The 25,918-nt window shown below is 45.9% G+C and overlaps 1 protein-coding gene across 2 annotated transcripts in view; it reads right to left on the reverse strand.

The window, feature by feature from the left end:
* The window catches only part of DCLK3 (doublecortin like kinase 3), a 95,759-nt gene extending 70,980 nt beyond the window's left edge, over positions 1–24,779 (reverse strand). For both annotated transcript variants that reach the window (XM_040433406.1, XM_040433407.1), the window contains exon 1: positions 24,575–24,779. In XM_040433406.1, the coding sequence (XP_040289340.1) occupies positions 24,575–24,632 (58 nt within the window). In that variant the 5' untranslated portion in view covers positions 24,633–24,779. The remainder of the gene's footprint in view (positions 1–24,574) is intronic.
* Positions 24,780–25,918: the final 1,139 nt, after the last annotated feature.

The following is a 25,918-nucleotide window of genomic DNA, read 5'->3' on the forward strand; positions in this document are numbered from 1 at the left end:
CAAAATACGATAGTAAATGGCCTAAGATGGCCGCCGTATTTATAGGGATGTGACATCACCGGGCTGGCTGCTGATTGGCTGCATGCATGGCATTATGGGTCATCCCACCTTCCCAGAGTTCCTTGCCCCATGTCCTCACACGTGTAGCCACCAATTTAGCCGCCATTGTAGCCGGCTAGCTGCCATGTTAGGAAAAATTGTGATTCGTTAACACGAAGCGCGAGGAAATTTTCAATCAAATTTTTCCTGAAATTCTGAACGAATTCGACTTCGTCAGCTTCGATTCGCTCATCTCTAGTTTGGATGTATGGACGGTTTTAGTGTTTTCTTAGCAACAGACTGACACTAGTGTCTTGTAACTTTATATGCCATGCCATTTTACAGTGAATGTTTTTTTTTATTTTTTTATATGGGACTTTTTTTAGAGCTCTGGATTATCTATCATCCATATTAAATCTAAGTAGAGTAATTTGAAAATATGATCATGTCTGTTTTTTAACTACTTGCCTTCCCCATGTAATAACTACTCTGGAACATTTTTATTATAACTCTATTATTTATGCTAAAACTTTATGAATAACGGTCTTGCTGAGTTTTACCAGTAGAGTTATGTCCCTGCATATTTTGACACTGTCCTATCAATGCTGCTAGTGTTAGTCCGGATAGGGACACATCCCCAACTGGGAACTCCCAGACCTTTATTCATAAATGTCTAGCAGGAATAACCGAGGAAACATAAAGTCATAAGAATAGATGCTCCAGAATTGTAATTTCGTATAGGGTACAGTTATTTACTAATGATTGTCAGGAGTGTTGACAGTAGGGTTGCCACCTTTTCTTAAAGCCAAACCCGAACAGAAGGGAGGGAGGGTGGGCGTGTCTGAAGTCAGCGCCACCCTGGGCTAGCATCCCATCACTCCCAGCTGACACTGTGCCCGGGTCTGAGAAAGGCTTTTATCCGGGCACAGGATTACAAACCCAGACTGTCCGGGTCATTCCCGTACGGGTGGCAACCCTAGTAGGAGTGTTGACAAGTCTTATTTAAATCTAGTTAAAAACTATGAATATAGTGTATTGCTAATGTTGAGCACAAAGTCTATACTAAAAGTTTACACTAAAATTTAACATACTGTATGCACTCCAGTCCAGTACAGGCCGGAATTAGGACTGGAGGCCTGGATGGAGGCCTGGCATGACAGGGGCTTGGAGGGAGTGGAGTCCAGGATGTAAGGGTGTAAGGGGTTAAGGAGAAGGATTAGTGAGTGGAGGGTGGTAGGGCAGGGGTTTAAGGCTTAAAAGGGGTAGTAGGGGTGGGGAAAAAGGGCCATTTTGTAGGGACAGCAATGTGGCAGCAGCCCTTGCCTGAGCTGCTTCAGTACCTCTTGTTATCTGAAGTGTCCCGCAATGTCCGAGGTGGAAGCAATTCTAGCGCAGCTCCGTGCAGTGGCGGAGAGTAGAGGATCGGGATGGCTGCATGCATCGGTGCAAGGCCTGCTGCCGGGGATGCAGCTCCGTTAGCTCCCCCCAACAGCCGGCTGCGGAGGACTAGGCCTCCGGCACTCCTTAGCCCTGAAATGACCCGAGGGTCCGGCGCCGAGTAAGGAGCCCCTCTGTGGACCCTCCGCAGTGAGTCTCAGGGTGGCTGGGCGGTCGCGTGCTGGGAGGAATCCTGTGGTCAGGCGGGACCCTAGGAGGGGGCTGCAGGATGCCCCCTCCTCAGATGCAGGCGGCAGGGAATCTGGACCGGGATCTGTGGGGGGGATCAGGCAGTGGTTCCCCTGCCCAGCGAGGGTGAGAAGAGCGGGTCGCACGGCAGGACGGCGGGATCAAGAAGGCAGCCCTGAGCTGAGTCACTTACCCGGGCAGCGCAGTGCTGGCTCTGTGTCGGTGCAAGTTGGAAGACCGGCGACATCTGGTGGCGAGGCTGCGGAACTGCAGGCCTTGGTATCTTCAATCAGGACAAGGGTGACCTCTGGTAGCAAGGCTGCTGAATTGCAGGCCTTGGTGTCTCCAATTAGGACCAGGGTGACATCTGGTGGTACGGCTGGAAGGGATTTAGTCGCCAGTCAAGTCCACATTCCTCACGTTCCGGCTGGTGGAATCACAGCGTCCACGCAGCCAGGTGAGATATGCAGGGGTTCCTTATTAGCGGTTGCTTGTAGTGGGGGTCTCCCGGGGTTGGGGGGGCTCAGGGGTGTCCGTTACGGGAGGGCTGAGGGAGTTATTATTGGGGTTGCGTACTTTGGTGTCAGGTTTGGTGGGTATGGGGTCTGTGGCGGGGTTGGCATTGGCGGCTTGGGGCGTACAAGGAGGGGGGATACCGAGTGCAAGTGCGGCAGGTGGGATGGGGGATAGGGATGTGAGCACGGGTGCTGGGGGGTTGCGCTTAGGGCAGCGCAGCATGGATCGGCGGATAAGGACAGGGTTAACGAGAGGGCAAGGACTGGTGATAAGGATGGGGAAGAGCTGCGAGTTGATAATGCGGCTGAAGGGGAGGTTTATGTGTGTTTTGAAGGGTCCCTGGGGGCCCACTTGAAACATGAGGTTAAGGAAAGAATTTGGAAAGGGGAGTATGTGGACATATTTTCGCTACTCCCGCTTGAATGTTTTAAGTGGGACCGGGATAGGCAGGAGGATAGGAAGGAGGAGGAGGACAAGCGGCAGTACCATTTGATTCCGCGGACCTTCTGTAACTGGTTGCAGGCGTTTGTGATCATGGCCAGTGTCATTGGGGGAAAAGTGCCGGACAATTGTTCGGCACTTTTCTGTTACCTGGACGCAATAGGGGAGGCGTACCGAGTGTATGGGGGGCAGGGGTAGTTGAGGTATGATGAGCAGTTTCGACAGCGTAAGGCGCTGTGCTGGGACCATAAGGACATTGGTCTTTGGATTCGGGTGATGACTCCGGTTAGGGCAGGGCAGCCCTTTCCCGGTGGCGCCGGGGGTTCTGGGCAATCGGAGCGTTCGGCAGCCTTGCTTAAAGGGTTATGTTTTCTGTTCAACGAGGGAGGTTGCAAGTATGGGGACAAGTGCAAATTTAAGCACGAGTGTTCCTCATGCGGTGGGAATCACGGGGCACAGAGGTGCTTCAGAGGGTGAAGAGGAAAAAGTTGTGGCGATGCGGCGGGAAAAGGGGCGGACGCCAATCCGGGTAACCGAGATGGAGCAGTTTCTAAATAGGTACCCTAACGAGGAGGTGGCGAAGTTCCTGTTAACAGGTTTTAAGGAAGGTTTTCGTATACCGTTTGTGGAGGGGGTCGTGGGAAAAAGGGGGGAAGAATTTGCGGTCAGCGACGGAGCTGCCTGGAGTGGTGACGGAGAAGTTGCGGAAGGAGGTGAGGTAAGGTCGCATAGCAGGGCCCTTTAGGGAATTGCCGATGCAGGATTTGCGGTTGTCACCATTAGGGGTGGTGCTGAAAAAGGAGCCTAATAAATTTCCCCTTATACAACATCTTTTGTTCCCAAAAGGGGGCTCGGTTAATGACGGGATTGCGCCGGAAATGTGTTCGGTCGTGTATACGTCGTTCGATGAGGCGGTTTGATGGGTACGGTTTTATGGGTAGGGAGCTTTGTTTGCCAAGGTGGATATTGAGGCGGCGTTTCGGCTTTTGCCGATGCAACCTGAGTGTCAGCATTTGTTGGGGTGTTTTTTTTTTTTTCGTGGATCAGTGTTTGCTCATGGGTTGTTCGGTTTTGTGCGCCTATTTTGAACGGTTCAGCTCTTTCTTGGAGTGGGTAGTATAAGAGGGGTCAGGTTGGGGTTCCATCATCCATTACCTGGATCATTTTTTGTTCATAGGGCCGCCAAGTTCAAATGGCTGTTCCGTAATGTTACATTCGTTTGAAGCGATGTCTCGCCTTTTCTGGGTTCCTTTGGCGTCTGAGAAGACGGAGGGCCCTACGACACAGTTGAGTTTTTTGGGAATAGTCATTGATACTGTGGCTATGGAGTGACAATTGCCGATAAAGTCATGGAACTACGGCGGGCCGTGTTGGCGGCGTGCGCTCGGCAAAAAATGTGGCTTCGCGAGTTACAGTCCTTATTGGGGAAACTTAATTTTGCGTGCCATATAATGCCCATGGGTGGATTTTTTGTAGGAAGTTGCCGCAGGTGACAGTGGGGGTACGGGCCCCCCATCATTTTGTTCTGATTAGCCGGGAGTTGCAGGATGACTTGAGGGTGTAGGCGTCCTTTTTGGAGAAGTACAACGGGCGGTCTTTGTGAATGACGGACGGGGTGGAGGCAGCTCATTTAGATGTTTGCGGTTGCGGCGGGGAGTGGCCGGAGGAATGGAAGGAGCAGGGTTTGGTGCAGAACTTTGTGTTGCTAGAGATTTTTCCCATTGTGGTGGCGGTTTCCATTTGGGGTGAATTTTTTCGCAACCGGAAGGTGTGTTTTCATTGCGACAACATGGGGGTCGTTGAGGCCATTAATCGTAATTCAGCGGTCGTGCGTTTGCTTCAGCATTTGGTTTGGGGTTGCTTATCCTTGAACGCATGTCCCTGGGGTTAGTAACTCAATTGCAGATGCTTTGTCTCGATTCCAGTGGGACCGTTTTAGGGCGTTGGCACCGGAGGCGGAGTTGGAAGGAAATGTTTGGTCGGTTGAAGATCTGGTGAGGGGTTCCTTGCCGGCGGGGACCTGGGCAGCGTATGGGAGGGCATGGGGCTTTTGGGAGGTCTGGAGGCAGAGTTTTCAAGGAAGTGAGTTGGACGATGGAGCTTTGATGTTGCTTTGGGTGGGGCACTGTAGGGAAGAGGGTTGGTCGTTTTCCAGATTGAGCAAGTTTATGGCAGGGGTGGCTTTTGGTTGTAGGTGCTGGGGGAAAATCAATAAATAGTAACAAACTATATAATTATTGGAGACCACCTGAGTCAGACAGAAAATATAAAGTAAGTGGTCAATGATTAAAACTTAACATTTAATGTGATAATTTTAGAAAATAAGTCCCACGATAATTAATGTGGGACTTATTTTCTAAAATTATCACATTAAATGTTACGTTTTAATCATTGACCACTTACTTTATATTTTCTAGGTGCTGGGGGGCAGCGGATGTGATAAACTCGTTTTGGGTTACGCAGGCCCTGAGGGGTTGGAGGAAGCTTTCAGTGGGGTGGATCAATGTCGACCGGTTTTGTTTGCTTTGTTGGTAGATATGATGGAACAGTTAGAGCGATTTGTTTGTCGGTGGGGGAGGTCGGGCTGCTTAAGCTGGCTTTTTCGCTCGCCTTTTTTGGGGCTTGAGGATTGGGGAGTTGGTTAGTCCGAGTAACAGTCTGGCTGGGGGCCTGTTCGGTAGGGATGTGGAGTTATTTAATGATGGGTTGGAGTTTTGCATCAGGAGGTCAAAAACGGACCAATTGGGGTGGGGTCTTCGGGTAGTGTTGCATCAGGTGGCAGGGTCGAATACGTGCCCAGTCCGCTGCCTTCAGGTTTTTGGGGGAGGGCGAGAGTTTGGGGGGGTTGGACCATTGTTGGTTCATGGGGATGGGTCGTTTCTTTCTCGGTTCCAGTTTATAGATGTTATGAGCCTGCTTGAAGGGGTTGGGGAGGGACCCCTCGTTGTATGAAGGTCATTCTTTTAGTATAGGCGCGGCCATGGAAGCGGCTAGGAGGGGGTTGGGGGTTGAAGTGATTCGGCGCATTGGCCGTTCGGAGTCTATTCGGTCCTGGTCATGTTAGACCCACGTGGGTCTAATGGGGGGAGGGAGTTTTATGTTTGAGCGGGAGGTGGATCTTAGAGGTAGTCATTGATTGATGTGTGTTATTTTGTGTTTCTACAGGTGTTTCACAGTGTCCGGTGTGGATTATGGGGCACTCCTAGGTGTTCTGGGGAGCGTTGCGTGCGGCAGTCAGGCCCGATGGACCGCAGTTGGGTTTTTCGAGAGAGGCGGCATTGATCTGATGGTTGGGGTTGAGAGGCATGTTGTGGAGTCGGGTTCTTCCTGAGTTTTACAGGTTTGTGCGGTTGGATATGCCCCCTGGAGTGTTGGTGTTGCATGTAAGGGGGAATGATTTGGGGGCACGCCCCTTCCGGAAGTTTGACTTGCTGTGGTTGTGGGTGCAGTATCCGCAACTGGTGACAGTTTGGTCGGACATGGTGCCAAGTAAGCACAGGAGGGAAGCAAAGTCTGTGGAACGACTAAACAAAGCCAGGATAAAGGTGAACAGGGCTGTGGGTAGGCTTGTAGTGAGGAACGGTGGGATTGTTGTTCGGCATAGGGAGCTGGAGTCAGGTGAGTGGGCATTTTGGAGGAGTGATGGGGTGCACCTGAATGCGGTAGGGATTAATCTATGGTGTTCAGGTTTGCAGGATGGGATCGAGTTGGCGTTGCGGGACGCAAGGAGGTGAGGTGTTCACTTTCTTGAGTTGTGGGCGGTGGTGGGTCCTTGAAGTTGGTGGTTATGGTGGCTCTGGCGTGGTGGGGAGGGAGCCAAAAGGGGCTCTGGACTCCCCAGGTATTGGTTTTGTGGTGTGATTTGGCAGGTGGCGGCCCACGTTTGTTGCCCTTGGTTACCGGTTTTTCTGCCTCTGAGCTGGCGCTTAACGGCTAGAGGTAAGTTAACTAATGGCGGGGCAGTCACATTTTTACGGGGCTCCAAGGACCCTCCCCGTGCTGTCGTTTTCCTAGGTTCTTGTTAAGGTTCTTGGGGCGGGGCCTTCGGGTGGGAAGGCCTTGGGTTAGTTATTATTTATGGTATTTCTTGTATTTATGTTATTAATAAAAAGGCTGCTGTGGCCAATAAATCCACTTGCTGAGTCTGTCATTATTGGGTTTGGAACGGGGAGGTAAAGGGGTAACGATTCGACAATACGCTGGTCAAGTACAGGCCGGAATTAGGGCTGCAGGCCTGGATGGAGGTCTGGCCTGACAGGGGCTTGGAGGGAGTGGAGTCCTGAATGTAAGGGGTTAAGGAGAAGGATTAGTGAGGGGAGGGTGCTAGGGGAGGGGTTTAGGGCTTAAAAGGGGTAGCAGGGGTGGGAAAAGGATCCATTTTGAAGGGACAGCAGAGCTGCAGCAGCCCCTACCCACCCTCCCTTTTTTGAGCTGCGGTTTGCTTGGGTTCATGCGAGGGTCATGGAGTGTTGACAGCTTGGGTGTTAGGGCGGGGGTAGTTGCGAGTGGATTGCTGTTTGGGTAAGCAGGGGCTGGTGGTTGGGCCTCGTCATAGCGGCCTGGGCGGTGGTGGGTCCTTGGATTTGGTGGTTATGGTGGCTCTGGCGTGGTGGGGAGGGAGCCAAAAGGGGCTCTGGACTCCCCAGGTATTGGTTTTGTGGTGTGATTTGGCGGGTAGCGGCCCACATTTGTTGCCCTTGGTTACCGTGTTTTCTGCCTCTGAGCTGGCGTTTAACGGCTAGAGGTAAGTTAACTAAGGGCGGGGCAGTCACACGTCATTTTTACGGGGCTCCAAGGACCCTCCCCGTGCTATCGTTTTCCTAGGTTCTTGTTAAGGTTCTTGGGGCGGGGCCTTCGGGTGGGAAGGCCTTGGGTTAGTTATTATTTATGGTATTTATTGTATTTATGTTATTAATAAAAAGGCTGCTGTGGCCAATAAATCCACTTGCTGAGTCTGTCATTATTGGGTTTGGAATGGGGAGGTTAAGGGGGAACGACTCAACAATACGCCGGTCATGCTTGGTCCTAATGAAAGACTTTTAAATACCGTTGTTAGCTTACTTAAATGCACATGTCCCTGCACTGTGTCGAAGATATAATCTAAATGAGGTAATATAAGATCGGTAATGATACTGGTACATTAATGTAAATAATTAAGAATGCTAGCATGGTGCTAGAGAGTGGTATGACTTAGAGAACTACACTCAATAAGAAAATGATCTGTACTGTAACTAAACTCTCCTTATTACATTTACTCAGTAGGATGGAAATAAGTCTTATCACTAGCATTCCCTTTCAACAAGTAAATTTTACATAGGGAAAGTTTACACAATTACAGAACACAACAAACTATACCCAAATATTTTATTCAAAGTGCACAATACTGTCTTTTCTGGATTTGTCTCTTGAGGGTGATGCGCGCACCAATTCAATTTACACGCGCACCTTTCGCAAAGAAACTGCGGGCAATACAATTCTCCATGCGGCGTCTTGACATCCTCCTCATGTTGCCAAAAATATTCCCAAGGGTGAGTTTATTCGCATTAGACGAAACTGCACTCAGGACGCAACATGCCGCATGGAGATGCGCTCTGCGGCCTCTCGCCTCTCTATTAGACAATATTCCCAGCATGGTTTGGAACACGCCCAGAAGCAGGCTCTGTCCATACCCAGACAGACATTATTATTTACTCACCATAATCGCACACGTCGTTCTGAGAATACTAACCAGTCACGGCATTCTCGTTTGCCTGTTTTTGTCACTGCCTATAGTACACAATATTCGCAGATTTGCAACATAGTAAGAAAACACTTACCTATATTGTCAACGGATGACCAATGGTGTAGCATCTTGAAAGGTGGCATTTTGTGCTCAGCCCGCAGAGTGCCCACGCTGGGTAATAGACTCTGCCGCTCTCTATTTACTGAGGGGGCACGAGCCTCTCCAGTTTGGTTGCGGTTTCTTGGCAGTTATAAATGCGGGCATAAGATCTGTACGTGTTGCTCCTATATGCGACCTGGCAAGGAAGTTTTTTCCTATGCCATGAATAAATGTTTTTCCATCAAACAATACATTAACTGTAACACAACTCATGGGGTGTATTGTATCTCATGCACTCTCTGTTCCCTCCAGTACATTGGCTGCACCACTAATGGCCTTAAGGTCAGACTATGCAGGCACATCTCTGACATTCCTCATTCACATGCCAGAAATGTGTCTGCAGTCAGCCTGCATTTCTCAGTGGTGCATGGTGGTGACACAGAGGGTTTAACTCTGCAAAGTCTGGAGAGGGTTACTCCACCATTTAGGGGTGGTAATTACAAAAAGAAGCTTTTGAATCGTGAGTCTTTCTGGATCTTCAAAATGGGATCCACCATACCGAGTGGACTTAATCGGAAACACGATTTGATGTTACATTACTGAATTTTTGGATCCATAAGTTATGTGTGTTCTTTTGTTTTAATTCACCATGCCTTTCAGCATGTGTTGTCAATTTCATTTAAAGGAGGAGCTTGTAGTTAGTGCGTCCACCTGTTTCCAGGTGGAGGCGCTATATATTCAACCTCCTCCTCAGTATGTGTATGTCATGAGGAAGGATCGCTATTGTCCTTGATCCGAAACATGTAGACTGGAGTGTAACTGGCTTTTAATCTGCACTGAAAAATAAAGGTAACATTTTAATCGAGCTGGACTTTTCTCTCTCCAATACTGTCTTGGGCAACTGTCACTGATCACTACAAAGTCTTATCCCCACCAAGGCAAACTGATGTGCCGATGACGTCTTCTGTGTCGGTGACGTCATCGGCGCAGGCGCACTGAGGGAGTGCTGAGGAGGCGAGCCTCCTTATCTCAGAACACCTGCGCCGAATTAACACAGGCGCGCGATTTTTGAAATGCTGACAGGGCCAGTCGGAGGAGGAGATCGCGGCTGGCCCTGTCAATCAACAGGAGGAGAGGTGTTTTTTTGCGGCTGCTACCAGCAAGTAGACGCCCTACTTGCTGGTAGACAGGTAATTAGCATATTATAAAAGTAAGTTTTTTGACATATCTACTGAACGAAAATGATTAATAACAATGTATAGATATATCGCAGGATAGGGATTATAAGTACACAAAAAAAAAAAAAATGAGTTTAGTGGGGTGACAGAAGCCCTTTAACATCATGCATAACTTTTATGACCACAAGGGTGGCCCTCACTGGACAGATGGTAAATGAACCAGGAGGATGACTCCAGCAAAGCATGGCAGGAGTACCCCTCAGACTTCTGGCTTTTAGCAGGAGCTAAATAGCCCAAGCAGCCACACCCACACCAGGAAAGGAGTTAACCCTTTCATCACCAGACAAGGTAATTGTAACTTAAAGGAGAAGTGTACTCAGAACAAACTCCCTAACACCAAACATAAAAGATGAACACTTAAAATCACACGTTGCCAGAGGCAACCGCATGCCGTGACAGCGAGCCGCCTAGCCAACAGCTACAGCTGCTACACTGACAACAACCATATGTTGCCAACGGCAACCACACGTGAGGCAACAAACCCAGAGCCCTCACCTGTGGTTGACAACAAAGAACAAACCGCTGACAACTGCATGCGACCAAAGAGTCACGAGCATAACCATGGTCGTGACACAATGTAAACAGCAAAGATCAGATCAAACTGTGTGTTGCCTATCATTCAATTGCAATAGAGCTGCATCTACATGCAGCAATCATCTCTACATGGGGATGAATAACTGCTGCTGTGATCATTCATTCCCATACAGATTCACTGTTTACACAGGTTGGTGTGCTACTGACAAACAACAATTTTAGGTGCCGCATGAAAGATGCAATCAACCAAAGAATGGACATTTGTTTGTCAGTTGATTGGTGGCACATTTTATATTGGGCAATCCTAAAATATGATCTGTAAAAGCCACTTCTGTTTATTCACAGACCAAAAGTCAAAGTGTAATGCAGAAATTTAAACCTCCTACCTTTCAGTGGGGTCAAAGATTGTTTAAGAAGGTGACAGTGGTTAGTATCATATCAGTCTTTAGTTTCTTATAAGTTGAGCAGGTAGCAGAGACAATGCATTTGGATTCTGGTAGGAGGATGCCAAAGACCAAATGCAGGGTCCCAATGCAGAGCAGTGGTACACTGCAAAAAGGAGTTAAATGCATTTATATATATATATATATATATATATATATATATACAGGGAGTGCAAAATTATTAGGCAAGTTGTATTTTTGAGGATTAATTTTATTATTGAACAACAACCATGTTCTCAATAAACCCAAAAAACTCATTAATATCAAAGCTGAATATTTTTGGAAGTAGTTTTTAGTTTGTTTTTAGTTTTAGCTATTTTAGGGGGATATCTGTGTGTGCAGGTGACTATTACTGTGCATAATTATTAGGCAACTTAACAAAAAACAAATATATACCCATTTCAATTATTTATTTTTACCAGTGAAACCAATATAACATCTCAACATTCACAAATATACATTTCTGACATTCAAAAACAAAACAAAAACAAATCAGTGACCAATATAGCCACCTTTCTTTGCAAGGACACTCAAAAGCCTGCCATCCATGGATTCTGTCAGTGTTTTGATCTGTTCACCATCAACATTGCGTGCAGCAGCAACCACAGCCTCCCAGACACTGTTCAGAGAGGTGTACTGTTTTCCCTCCTTGTAAATCTCACATTTGATGATGGACCACAGGTTCTCAATGGGGTTCAGATCAGGTGAACAATGAGGCCATGTCATTAGATTTTCTTCTTTTATACCCTTTCTTGCCAGCCACGCTGTGGAGTACTTGGACGCGTGTGATGGAGCATTGTCCTGCATGAAAATCATGTTTTTCTTGAAGGATGCAGACTTCTTCCTGTACCACTGCTTGAAGAAGGTGTCTTCCAGAAACTGGCAGTAGGACTGGGAGTTGAGCTTGACTCCATCCTCAACCCGAAAAGGCCCCACAAGCTCATCTTTGATGATACCAGCCCAAACCAGTACTCCACCTCCACCTTGCTGGCGTCTGAGTCGGACTGGAGCTCTCTGCCCTTTACCAATCCAGCCACGGGCCCATCCATCTGGCCCATCAAGACTCACTCTCATTTCATCAGTCCATAAAACCTTAGAAAAATCAGTCTTGAGATATTTCTTGGCCCAGTCTTGACGTTTCAGCTTGTGTGTCTTGTTCAGTGGTGGTCGTCTTTCAGCCTTTCTTACCTTGGCCATGTCTCTGAGTATTGCACACCTTGTGCTTTTGGGCACTCCAGTGATGTTGCAGCTCTGAAATATGGCCAAACTGGTGGCAAGTGGCATCTTGACAGCTGCACGCTTGACTTTTCTCAGTTCATGGGCAGTTATTTTGCGCCTTGGTTTTTCCACACGCTTCTTGCGACCCTGTTGACTATTTTGAATGAAACGCTTGATTGTTTGATGATCACGCTTCAGAAGCTTTGCAATTTTAAGAGTGCTGCATCCCTCTGCAAGATATCTCACTATTTTTGACTTTTCTGAGCCTGTCAAGTCCTTCTTTTGACCCATTTTGCCAAAGGAAAGGAAGTTGCCTAATAATTATGCACACCTAATATAGGGTGTTGATGTTATTAGACCACACCCCTTCTCATTACAGAGATGCACATCACCTAATATGCTTAATTGGTAGTAGGCTTTCGAGCCTATACAGCTTGAAGTAAGACAACATGCATAAAGAGGATGATGTGGTCAAAATACTCATTTGCCTAATAATTCTGCACGCAGTGTATATATACGCAAGGTGTTAATAGGCCATATTCACAGCCACCACTAGATAGGGCTGGTGTCACCATTTCTATATAACGAGGAGAAACATTCTAAAGTCAAGTCAGTCTAGTCTGAGCCAGTGAAAAGCACAGATGCAAAATGTGGTAGCTGACAAAGAAGCCAGCCCTGGATTAGATGTCAGCCAGGGCCAGATACAAAAAGCACTTTACTTGGAAAAGCAGGCCAGATGCAAAAGGTGTAAAGGGATGTTCTTTGGAATAGTGCTGTCTGAAAAGGACCACTGACTCTCCATAGCCACGTGCCGAAGAGTATAAAGTCTTACAATGCCTGGGCACACTTGAGAAGCAGACTGATCGTCTGCATAAAAATATCCACATTCCACAGACGACATTGTGGATGTGTAACATTGTTGAAATATGGCAACTTGTCCAAAAAAGGAGCAGAACATTAGGGTCTGCCCTGAGGTTGCATTGCACCCCCTGGTAGGGATCGGGGGAGTCGGAGTGTGTTAGTAGCGGCCCCCTAAGCTGCTGCTTAGTAATTTCTATGGAGTTCCTGCCCGCTTGTTATAGCTCCCTAAGAATAAAAATGTTTTTATAAATAATATTTTTTTTTTAAAAGACAAAAAATTCAAATCACCTTTCCCCAAAACGAAAAAAACAAACATTAAATTAAAAGAAAAAAACCACACACCATAGGTATCCTGGCGTGCAAAAATGCCCGTACTACTAAAATATAAAAAATGTAATTCCATACGGAAAACGGCAAAACAGAAAAAAAGTCAAAAATGGCCAAAAATGAGTCTTGACAGCTCCGCACACATAAATACAAAAAAGTTATAGGGGTCAGTATTTGGAGACTAAAAGAAAGAAAAATTCAAGGTTTTTATTTTTTTTTTCAGTATAAAAACACATTAAAAAATATACATATGTGGTATTGCTGGATTCGTACTGACCTGGAGAATGAAAGTAACTGGTCAGTTTTATGGTATAGGGAACTCCGCAAAAACAAAACACAAAAAACTGTTGTGGAATTGCGTTTTCTTCTTCCAAGTTCACCCCACTTTCCTGCTTCCCAACACATTGTATGCAACCATAAATAGTACAATTAGAAAGTGCATCTTGTCCCACAAAACACAAGCCATCATACAGCTTTGTGAACAGAAAAATAAAAAAGTTATGGCTTTGGGAGTGCTGGGAGTAAAAAAACAACTGAAAATCGCCTAATCATGACAAGGTTAAGGAAAGACAATGCTGATGCTATAGTACTGTATATTCTCTGAACACGCTATAAAAAGTTCCCTATCTTTTTTTATTAATTAAAAAAAAGCATAATAAATAATATTATACCTCTATCTATTCAGAAGTCTGGAAATGCTGAATGCCACAAAAATAAAAGAACCAACACTCATCTCACCAATCCCCGCACTGCTGTCCATTCAACCAATCATTGGCGGGTCTCCAAAAGATTACACCTATTCTACAAAATCCAATTCTAACTACAGTATGTACAGTAAATATGCATGTTTTTTTTCTTTCAGTAGTGGCTGCAGCATTTTTCATTTACACTATGTGGCTTCTTCTCCATTTTAGGGGGTTATGGGTGCTAGTAAGCCATCCTAAGTGAGTCTCTGAAGGGAGCTATAAGAGAGAGTATACTGTATAATAAAACAAGGATTGACTTGAATAATTTCATAGATCTTTTACTAGAAAGGTGCTGTGGTGCGTGTCACAGAATCCCTCTCAGACAGTGGAATCTGATTGGTTGCTATGGGCAACTATGTCAGTTTTCTTTTGCACCAGTTTTGGTAAATCTACATAATTTTTGAGATCCATCTTTGATTTTGTGCAATGATTAACCTTCCAAAATCAATAAATCTGTATATTTTTCAGTTTTAAATGTGTCTCTGAGTTCCTTTTGTATCGCGGGTCACATGATAATGTACATTCATAATTTGGGTCCCTATCAAGAATCCACTCACATAATGAATAATATATCGTTTAGGGGGTTGAATCAACTAGCAATTATCCAAAAATCACGGACAGCCAACATTTTTTACAGACAAATTGGAAAACCATAACGAATTATAAAGATTCTAAATAATACATGCCTGTGGCAAAACGAACCTCGCCACTGGGTTTCGGAGGGGCCTGGCTGCCAGCCTCTTGCCTCAGAATTATGGCCCATACTAACTTTAAAGGAGCAGACAGACCGGCCGCACAGCTTAAATCTGTCTTTGCAATTGTATTTTGTTATGTGAGGGTACCCAGATAGCTAATTGTATTGTATTTGTGTATTCTGAGTGCCATTCACCTAATGATATACACTCAGACTTGAGCTATCTGGGAATATGGTAAATGTCTGTGTTTGCTGTGGGGGTGTGGCATTGTGTGTTTGGGTGGTGATTCCTGTCCTGTTGTATCCACATGTGTATTGGCGATTTCCCTTTGTCCTGAGAGATAATTGAATTACTCCTCGGGTGTCTCCAGGGCAGAGAGGAGGAAACCATGATGCATTGTGGGGATGTGTTGTGTCTGTGTATCCTGAGTGCTGTGTATCTGTCCTGTCACAGTCTTCCTTCTGGTCCCCTAGGGGCGTGTACACCAGATGGGGACCTGCATAAATACGGGCGGGTAGCCCTCAATAAAGGAATTGGAACTCCTAGCATGGCAGGAGCTGTGGCTGGAAGATGCCTACCAGGCGCTCTGGTGGTATGGGGCACAGTACCTACCCAGGACAGCTGAGCATGACAAGCCGGAGGGAGAGGAGTTTGATGGCCCTGGCTTTTTATGAGAGACTTTTTCAGAGCTGGAGTTTGGGAGCCCTACACAAGCCCGGTTCCGTGATCTCTTGGAATGGAGGGAGAGCAGGTATGACTGGGACGACACTCATGAGATTGAGCAGGACCTGGTCCACCTGGTGACCCGGGAGATGGAGCTGGAACAGGGCTACCAGCAGCTGTTCCACTCCAGTGAGAAGGCTCAGCAGGAGAGCAGAGTGTCAGACCCAGGTCCAGAGCCCTTCAGCTGGGAGGATATTGTGTATGTTTACTGGGAAGAACCCCAGGTGGCCGGTGGAGATGGGACCGACGTCTCTCCACTGCTCCTGCAGGGAATTGGGAGCCCAGTGTCCATTCCCCAGTGGCAGGCTGAGTTACAGGGGGCAGAGACAGTCAGTCCTGTCCCCCAGCGGCAGAGTGTCCTACAGGGAACAGAGAGCCCAGTCTCCTTTCCCCAGCAACAGGACACTGTATTGGGAGCGGAAACAGTCGGTCTCCCTCCCCAGAGGCTGGAAGTATGTATGGGAGAGGAGCTTGTTACCCCCTCTCCTTATTGGCAGTGTGAATTGCAGGGAATTGGGAGCCCAGTCTCCATTCCCCAGCAGCTGGGTGATTTACAGGGAATTGGGAGCCCACTCTCCATTCCCCAGCGGCCGTGTGATTTATTGGGAATTGGGAGCCCAGTCTCCATTCCCCAGCGGCAGGCGTAGTTACAGGGGGCAGAGACAGTCGGTCCTGTCCCCCAGCGGCAGAGTGTCCAGCAGGGAATAGAGAGCCCAGTCTCCTTTACCCAGCAGCAGGACACTGTATTGGGAGCGGAGACGGTCGGTCGCCCTCCTCAGCGGCTGGAAGTATGTATGGGAGAGGAGCTCGTTACCCCCTCTGCCCAGCGGCAGATGGGGTATCCAGAGGAGGGGGAGTTGGCACCATGCACCCCAGCTGAAGTGCTGGCATCTGGGCAGAACGCAGTCAGCCTCTGCCCTCCCCTATCCTCTTCTCCAGAGCCGGACATCCCACAGGCTACCCCGGCGGAAGAGCTGGCATCTGGGCAGAGCGCAGTTGGCCTCTGCCCTCCTCTATCCTCTTCTCCAGAGGCTGACTTTCCACAGGCTACCCCAGCGGAAGCGCTGGCATCTGGGCAGAGCGCAGTCGGCCTCTGCCCTCCCCTATCCTCTTTTCCAGAGCCGGACTTCCCACAGGCTACCCCAGCGGAAGAGCTGGCATCGGGGCAGAGCGCGGCCTCTGCCCACCAAGTACCTACAGCTCCAAGCTAGAGAGCAACAAGGAAGCAAGGAGTAGCAGATGCCCCCTCAACAGCTGGGGACATACAGAACAGAGCCAGGCCCCAAAATTCAACAGGTCCAGTATTGGGTTGTGGGTGGACTGCCAGACTAACTCAGATACCGACCGGCATGAGGTCAGGTATCTGGTTAGTCTTCCCTGGGAGGGGGAGATATGTGGCGAAACCAACCTCGCCACTGGGTTTCAGAGGGGCCTGGCTGCCAGTCTCTTGCCTCAGGATTATGGCCCATACTAACTTTAAAGGAGCAGACAGACCGGCCGCACAGCTTAAATCTGTCTTTGCAATTGTATTTTGTTATGTGAGGGTACCCAGATAGCTAATTGTATTGTATTTGTGTATTCTGAGTGCCATTCACCTAATGATATGCACTCAGACTTGAGCTATCTGGGAATATGGTAAATGTCTGTGCTTGCTGTGGGGGTGTGACATTGTGTGTTTGGGTGGTGATTCCTGTCATGTTGTATCCACATGTGTATTGGCGATTTCCCTTTGTCCTGAGAGATAATTGAATTACTCCTCGGGTGTCTCCAGGGCAGAGAGGAGGAAACCATGATGCATTGTGGGGATGTGTTGTGTCTGTGTATCCTGAGTGCTGTGTATCTGTCCTGTGTCACAGTCTTCCTTCTGGTCCCCTAGGGGCGTGTACACCAGATGGGGACCTGCATAAATACGGGCGGGTAGCCCTCAATAAAGAGTTCCTGTTTTACACTCAACATAGAGCCTCGTCTCATGTGTGTGGGGATTGCTATACTTGTATACTCCCCTGGCTATTACTCCTAGCTCTTGTAAGAGCTGTTCCTTTTCCTGGTTCCTGTGGTGGTATCGGTGTCGAGTGGAGTCCTCGGGAGGCACTGGGAGCATTTATCAACGGAGGTACCCGGTCGGGGTGTTAGGAGATCCGTTACAATGCCTATAGCTCAATATATTGATAGTAACTAATAACCAGTATTTACTCGGAGCTGTAAAATCATGATAATCACTACCAAATTAATCTAGCCTAGTATCATCAGCCTATTTTCTTTCACAGACACAGGAAAAAAGTTGCCTATTTTTATGGACTGTCCAGAAATTTCTGGACGGTTGGCAACCCCAGTGGGGATGAGTATTGCTTCCCTTATTTTTTTTAACTCACTCTTTGCCCTTTCCCACATATTTGCCCTGCTGGACAACCTCTTTAAAGTTAAAGGGGTTTTAAGGAAATAAAAGATTGATTACCTAGCCTAAGGATAGGTCATCAGTATATGATTGGTTGGGAGACCCCCATCTATCAGCTGTTTGAACCTATATTACTACTATACCAAGCACATTACCGTACATTGTATAGTAACTTCAAGGGGACTGATCTGCAAGGTTACTGACGTGTGATTTTACAGGTCTAAGACGAAGCCACAAGCGCTGCAGCCTGGACAGCTGACTGGAAGGGGTACCAGGAGTCAGACCCCACAAATCAGATACTGATAATTTACTAAGGATAGGTTATTCCCAGAAAACCTCTTTAACACCTTGCCAACCGCCCATTGACTATATACATCCAGACAGTTGGCATATACCTGATTGGATGTTTTTAAATGCCAATGCAGAGATCGCAACTGCATGCTGATTGTGCAGCTGCAGAGGTGGGGAGCCCACTGACAAGGATATTTTTCACCGACCCTGCCTTTGCCATCGATCTATACACAATAGTCCTGTGTATGCAGATGAGAAAGCAGCAATGCTGATTCCTACCTCAGTCTCAGCAGTCATGTGATATCCGGGGCTGGGAGTCTGTATGAGCTGCTGGGTCTTAGTACTACTGCGGGTACTGTAGGGGCATTATTATTGGACACATTACTATTATTGCTATTAATGGGGGCACTCTTGGGGAGTATTATCACTATTGAGGGCACTATTACTGGAGGCACCATTACTATGAGAGGACCTTGTGCTGTATAGTAATGTCACAGTGAGACTGGTAAGCACGTGGTTTGATCTGACAGGTTCCTTGTGGATCAATTCCTGTCTGTGTTGTTTCTGGTAATGGCCACACCCGTTGCTTCAGGTGTTGCTTATGTGGTCGTTTTACTTTTCTTATTTATTGTTGCTTCTCCAACCATGCTGTGCGGTTTATAGCTTCAGTCTTGTTTTGGAGTGCTGGTGTTTGGATCTCGGCGGAGTTCCTGTGCTTCCATTGATATTTGACGTTAAGTGTCTTCTTCTCCTTTTGTTTATTGTGTGGGTTTACTTGTGTTGCTCTTTTCCTTGTCATTTGTGTTTAGGCCTGAGGGAGACTCCTGTTCGTCCTACCGTTTGGAGGAACAGGTTGTCTCTCGTCCTAACATTAGTACCGGGGTCCTCCATACTTGCAGTCAGTCAGGACTTTATTAGGGTTTCTCTAGAAGATGACCTGCTCCTTTCCCTAGTTTCCAGGCCTTTTCCCTCCTATGTTCGGTGTAGGTTTCCCTCCCACACCGAAGCGTGACAAGTAATCCTGGTGTCTTCTTATGTGGCAGAGGGGGCTGCACAACCCTGAACAAAGACTCTTGCTCATGATGACAAGAGAAGAAAAAAATAAAAAATAAGGACCCTCGTGATACACATTAATGCGGCAGCATCAGCATGTCATTAGGCTGCATATATCAATATTGTGTTATTTAATATTCTGCATACTTATGCTTGCTCCCCATGCTAAACCTATTGCCACTTTATAGATCCACAGCGCATGCTCTGTCTCCAAAAAAACAGCAAACCGGAAGTGTTATTCCGGCAGTATACATGTGGAACGCATATGCGTTCCAACCTGCGCCAGCTACGCCCAGACCGGAAGTGGCCTCAGTTGTGAGGCAGGAAGTGATGCGCCGGCAGTGCCAGCACCACGGCCAATGCAATACAGCACAAAGTGAGTAATCTACTCATTACATGTGGTGTGTAACCTGCCACATAGCAGAGCTTATACTTGTTATAGTGTTTTTGATCTACATAGAGGCGCAGGCATAGACGAGCGGAACCGGAAGTACACTTCCGGAAGTAATACCGTGGAACGCACGTGCGTTCCACCGCAGTGAACTGGCTTGGCGTCCCACATGGACTGGCACCATGTAAATCTAGAAGAAACAGGTACCTCCCACATTATACATAACAATGTATGGTCACTATTGGTTCTATGTACACTGCTCAAAAAAATAAAGGGAACACTTAAACAACACAATGTAACTCCAAGTCAATCACACTTCTGTGAAATCAAATGGGCCACTTAGGAAGCGACACTGAGTGACAATCAATTTCACATGCTGTTGTGAAAATGGGATAGACAACAGGTGGAAATTATAGGCAATTAGCAAGACACCCCCAATAAAGAAGTGGTTCTGCAGGTGGTGATCACAGACCACTTCTCAGTTCCTATGCTTCCTGGCTGATGTTTTGGTCACTTTTGAATGCTGGCGGTGCTTTCACTCTAGTGGTAGCATGAGACGGAGTCTACAACCCACACAAGTGGCTCAGGTAGTGCAGCTTATCCAGGATTGCACATCAATGAGAGCTGTGGCAAGAATGTTTGCTGTGTCTGTCAGAGTAGTGTCCAGAGCATGGAGGCACTACCAGGAGACAGGCCAGTACATCAGGAGACGTAGAGGAGGCCATAGGAGGGCAACAACCCAGCAGCAGGACCGCTGCCTCCGCCTTTGTGCAAGGAGGAACAGGAGGAGCACTGCCAGAGCCCTGCAAAATGACCTCCAGCAGGCCACAAATGTGCATGTGTCTGCTCAAACGGTCAGAAACAGACTCCATGAGGGTGATATGAGTGCCTGACGTCCACAGGTGGGGGTTGTGCTTACAGCCCAACACCGTGCAGGACGTTTGACATTTGCCAGAGAACACCAAGATTGGCAAATTCGCCACTGGTGCCCTGTGCTCTTCACAGATGAAAGCAGGTTCACACTGAGCACATGTGACAGACGTGACAGAGTCTGGAGACGCCGTGGAGAACGTTCTGCTGCCTGCAACATCCTCCAGCATGACCGGTTTGGCATTGGGTCAGTAATGGTGTGGGGTGGCATTTCTTTGGAGGGCCGCACAGCCCTCCATGTGCTCGCCAGAGGTAGCCTGACTGCCATTAGGTACCGAGATGAGATCCTCAGACCCCTTGTGAGACCATATGCTGGTGCGGTTGGCCCTGGGTTCCTCCTAATGCAAGACAATGCTAGACCTTATGTGGCTGAAGTGTGTCAGCAGTTCCTGCAAGACGAAGGCATTGATGCTATGGACTGGCCCGCCCGTTCCCCAGACCTGAATCCAATTGAGCACATCTGGGACATCATGTCTCGCTCTATCCACCAACGTCACGTTGCACCACAGACTGTCCAGGAGTTGGCAGATGCTTTAGTCCAGGTCTGGGAGGAGATCCCTCAGGAGACCGTCTGCCACCTCATCAGGAGCATGCACAGGCGTTGTAGGGAGGTCATACAGGCAAGTGGAGGCCACACACACTACTGAGCCTCATTTTGACTTGTTTTAAGGACATTACATCAAAGTTGGATCAGCCTGTAGTGTGTTTTTCCACTTTAATTTTGAGTGTGACTCCAAATCCAGACCTCCATGGGTTGAAAAATTTGATTTCCATTTTGAATTTTTGGGTGATTTTGTTGTCAGCACATTCAACTATGTAAAGAACAAAGTATTTCAGAAGAATATTTAATTAATTCAGATCTAGGATGTGTTATTTTTGTGTTCCCTTTATTTTTTTGAGCAGTGTATTTAGCTATACACGCCCCCCTGACCCCAATGAGTGTAATTGGATTATAGGGGTCACTCCCACATATGTGATTACTTTGGGAGTATTTATATCCCCACTATTTGGTGTATGGGCATGCTTGACAAAGGCTGTTTGTGAGCCGAAACGTTGCATCCGGATTAAATTCCACCACTTTGGACGTGCTGTTTCCTGTTTATTATTTTTTTCTTCTCTTGTTATTTACACTGGATTGGGGGTATTTTTACCAACCCCCTGGAGACGTGCACCCACCACACTGATACCAAGGAGTATTGTTCATCCCTGTTTTTTTTGCTAAATCTTGCTCATGATGGTCTGGACCAAATGGAGAAGAAAGGGAAATGGACAAATGAAATCCGTAGAGATGTCAACTATAAGTCACTGGCTCTGCCCATGACTGCTTCTTTTAAATGTGCTTTAATATCTTTCTTAGGAAGTACTGTCACTTTAAATTGATTGGAGGGGGTGCAATTTACCTGCTCCGCCAAGGGCATCTAAATACCTTGAGCCGGCCTTGAATCGCCTGGTCTTAAATTGGATAACAATCATATATTCTTTTTATCGTCTTTGGCTTTTTCAGGAAAACCACTTTAGGAAGCCTATAGTGTCCTGACATCTTGTAGGAAATCCTTCCCATCTAGGCTTGAGTGATGCCTTTGCAGGGGACAATGGGTGTCACAGAAGGCATCAAAGATGTTGATCAAGCTTAGATGGGAGGAACTGCAGTCAAGATCACCAGACGTGTCATAAATGGTGTCAAATTTGGTGAGATAATTAAGACTACTTTCACACTCGCGTTTGGTGCAGATCCATCATGAATCTGCACAAATGCTTCCGGTCAGATAATACAACCGCATGCATCCGTTCAGAACGGATCCGTTTGTATTATCTGTAACAATAGAAAACGGATCCGTCCCCCATTGACTTTCAATGGTGTTCAAGACGGATCCGTTTTCTATTGTGCCAGTGAAAACAGATCCGTACCCATTGACTTACATTATGTGTCCGTTTGCCTCCGCATCGTCAGCAAGCAGTGTTTTGGTGTCCACCTCCAGAGCGGAATGGAGGCAAACTGATGCATTCTGAACGGATCCTTATCCATTCAGAATGCATAAGGGCAAAACTGATCCGTTTTGGACCACTTGTGAGAACCCTAAAACAGATCTCACAAACGGAAACCCAAACGCCAGTGTGACAGTAGCCTAATTCTACTCTCTACCTGAATATTCTGAATCATCATGTTCAGTCATTAGTCCACTATCAGAAACACAAGTATTTGGGTTATGCAATGAGGCCATCCACCTTTTAAGGTTTGGTGTGGCAGACCTAAAGCTCAGGTTTTTAGTTTAACCCTATTGAGATGCTGTGGAAGCACACTTGAAAACCTGCAATGTGACTGAATGTGAAAAGCAATTCTACAAACAAGTATAGAATAAAATTCTTCCACAGTACTATTAAAGACTGATCTCCATCTGTTGCTGTTGACATTAAATGGTCATTAACCTTTTAATAAACTGTTCATAGTACAGGTGAATATAAGACACTGTGTTAAATATATTGGCATGTAGATTGCTTCTATTTACACTTATCAGACTCTTCACTCTTAATTATTTGGTAAATTCATTTTGAGAGACCAAGATGGACTGCCAGTTCACCAAAGGATCAGATTACTTGCTGCCCACAGAAGTACATGGAGAAGAGAGGGGGAGGAGGAATTAGCAGCTAGAGGGAGATAGATCCTTTTTCTCTGATAAGATATATTACACATTTCTAATATTCAACTGTACCATTGATGTATGCAAAGTTCATTGAAAGCTCAGAGACCATTTAAGTTTAGAGGACAAATATATTTTTTTTTACATAAGGCCAGTTGGTAGTGATCTTCATTTAAAATAGTGTTCATACATAAGGTATTATTTCTGAATTGTTTGTTTTTAGTTTCCATATTTCTAATATAGTATATTAGCCCCACATAATGCTCATCCACAAAACACTGCCTTAATATTTAACGGTAATTTTGCTTCCTCAAGTATTATTATTAGCTGTTTTCTATACCTCAAGTGCTCCCTTTCTCCTCTTCTTTTAAAATTTATCGAATATTTATTTGTGTTTCTCTTTAAACAAGTGGGGTATTTAGAAAAATCCATTTTGTTAGGCCCCTGGTCATATGCTGATCACTGTTTGGTGCTGGGCCCCCAATGGTCAGCTGTAATATGTGGAGGAATCCAGCAGAAAGTATTCAGTTCATCTCAAGCGACACAGTGAAATCTATAGGCTTTTGGGTGATGCACAGGCATACTGGGCTCTCCAAGACAAGAGAAACAAGAGAATACTGTATGCTATTTGCAGCTATATGCTCTATACTCTTACTTCTGAATGATATGTTACATGACCTCTCTATTAAATGTGATTTTATGTATAGAGTACTAACGTAAAATACTGGCCAAAATTGAGAGAAGAAAAGCACAGTATATATCCATTTCCAGCCAACTGGTATATAAAACACAAAAGCACATATATGTAGAGTGGGTCACAGCTGGATCCAGCTCATCACATCCTGACCACACAAACCAGATAATAAGACCTCTGAAGAAGGTCCGTTTGGACCGAAACGTCCGGTCATCATCATTATCAAGAGTGGTTATCTAATTAAGCCTATAATGTAACTGGATCATGAATTTTGTATGATATTGCATGAATAAAATTACCAAAATCGCAAGCAAATATCCTGTGTGCCGCAATTTACATATTATTGATTACGACTGTTCAGTCTTTGCGGGCACCAGCAACTACAGTGTGCAGCACTCCACTTCCTTGATATTAAAGTGTGACACTGTAATAAGTTGTAGCCTACGTAACACGCTCATTAAATGGCATCTATAAATGTCATAACTTTGGCTGTTTCTAATAAGCAAGAAGTAAAAAGGGAACAAGGAACACAATCCCACAAGAAGATCCCCGTATCCCCCCGGATAAAGCTGGTTCCCATAGTATGTTACAGTACTGATAAAGAATATTACAAACTGTGATGTGTGTCGTCTTGTAGTTTCACTTGTTTACCTCAGATTGGAGCATTTTTGCTATTAATCTTACATTTAACATTATTGCTCCCAGTCCTTTCACTACATTACAACAAAACTACAAATACATTGCAATTTAAATGTATACTTTTAAAATTGACCAATAACTTATGGGCACATATTTAAATGGAATAAATATTTTAAAAAAATTAAATAATAAAATAGAAAACACAAAATGACAAAGTAGTGAAAACTAAACAGAATTGTTATGCATCATGTATGCACTAATTATACAAACAGCGCACAAACTATAGGCAAAGTTATGCTAGAAGTAATATTTACCATGATGTTTGCAGGTGCAGGCTGCTAGCTCAGCTGTGCCCAAAGCCCCTCCTGGCATGTTATCTCCAAAACAGACGAAAATGGGGTTCAATTAGTAACCACTGTTCAGGTGTGGTCTGAACGGCTCCTTCACTTTACTAATAGGCCAGTGCTTCCTTGGTCTGCCTTTGAATTTGTAGATGACGGCATTAACTTTCTACAGCACTTTAACTCCTGGCAATAAATAATGAAGTACTCTTGTTCAGGAGACTTGTGACTTGAGGGAGAGGAGGGACTACCAATGCATCTAAGGCTGCCAGCCTGAAGAACTGGTGTATCTATGTATCTTCTTATTGTCCTCATTTTAATTTGACCTGGGTTTTTGTTGACTTCAGTGTAACAACAAGATGTTCTTTTCTATAGGATGTTTCAGTCTCTCCCAAGTCTCACTCAGCAACAGGACCTAGGGAGCTAAACTATGCAGCTCTATTGGGGTTTGTGCAAGGGATCAGGACATTACCCTGGATATTTATTAGGCAGCTTAGCAACCATGCCAGTTCTCATACTAGTTAGTCACAAACACATGTGAATGCAGCAGAAATACCTGCACTGGATGATAGGGCTGCAAAACAGAACAGGGAAATAGGAAGATATACTGTATAAGATAAACCTGTTTCCCGTTAACATATTTTTGTTAGACGCGGCTAATTTCTTGTGATGCTAGGGATATATATCAGTGGAAAGCATAGATTTTCTCGAGGAATAACAGAAGAACAGCACAATGCAGAGGGCTGAGGGTGCTCCAGCATTCATAGATAATGTGGAATCTACTTTTTCTAAAACAGACATGTCAGAAGATCCTCTTTAAAATGTTTAGTCATTCAAGTTATAAATCATATACTGTAAAGGTTAATTTATGCTATGAGCTACAGTAAGTGTTAATGTTTGCAGAGGCTGATACGATGATCCAGTTGATAAAACAGAATTCAGCCACAAGGTATTTTGCAAGATGCATTTATTTTAAAGAATGATTCCATTATGTTATATTGGACACAAATGTAGAAAGAGACCTTTTCCTCCTCTTCTGGTTTACTATTTTACTTTCTGTGTTATATGTTAGCATATTGTGCTTTCTTTTTGACCCAGGACACAGGGAAAAGGAGCAGTATGATAGTAGACTTCATCTAAGAATGCAACTCCTGACCAGCCTCCAGCATGAGGGGGAGCAGAAACAGTAGACACAACGGCAGTTGTTGGCTGTAATTGGTGGTTGGGGGGAGTCACTCACAATTAGAAATCTGATCTTCAGCTTGCAATTGCTGTCTTATGGGACAGTGCTAGAAACACAACTGTCAAAGTGCAAAG

Source organism: Bufo bufo, chromosome 5 (assembly GCF_905171765.1).
Source record: "Bufo bufo chromosome 5, aBufBuf1.1, whole genome shotgun sequence".
NCBI classification, from domain to species: domain Eukaryota; kingdom Metazoa; phylum Chordata; class Amphibia; order Anura; family Bufonidae; genus Bufo; species Bufo bufo.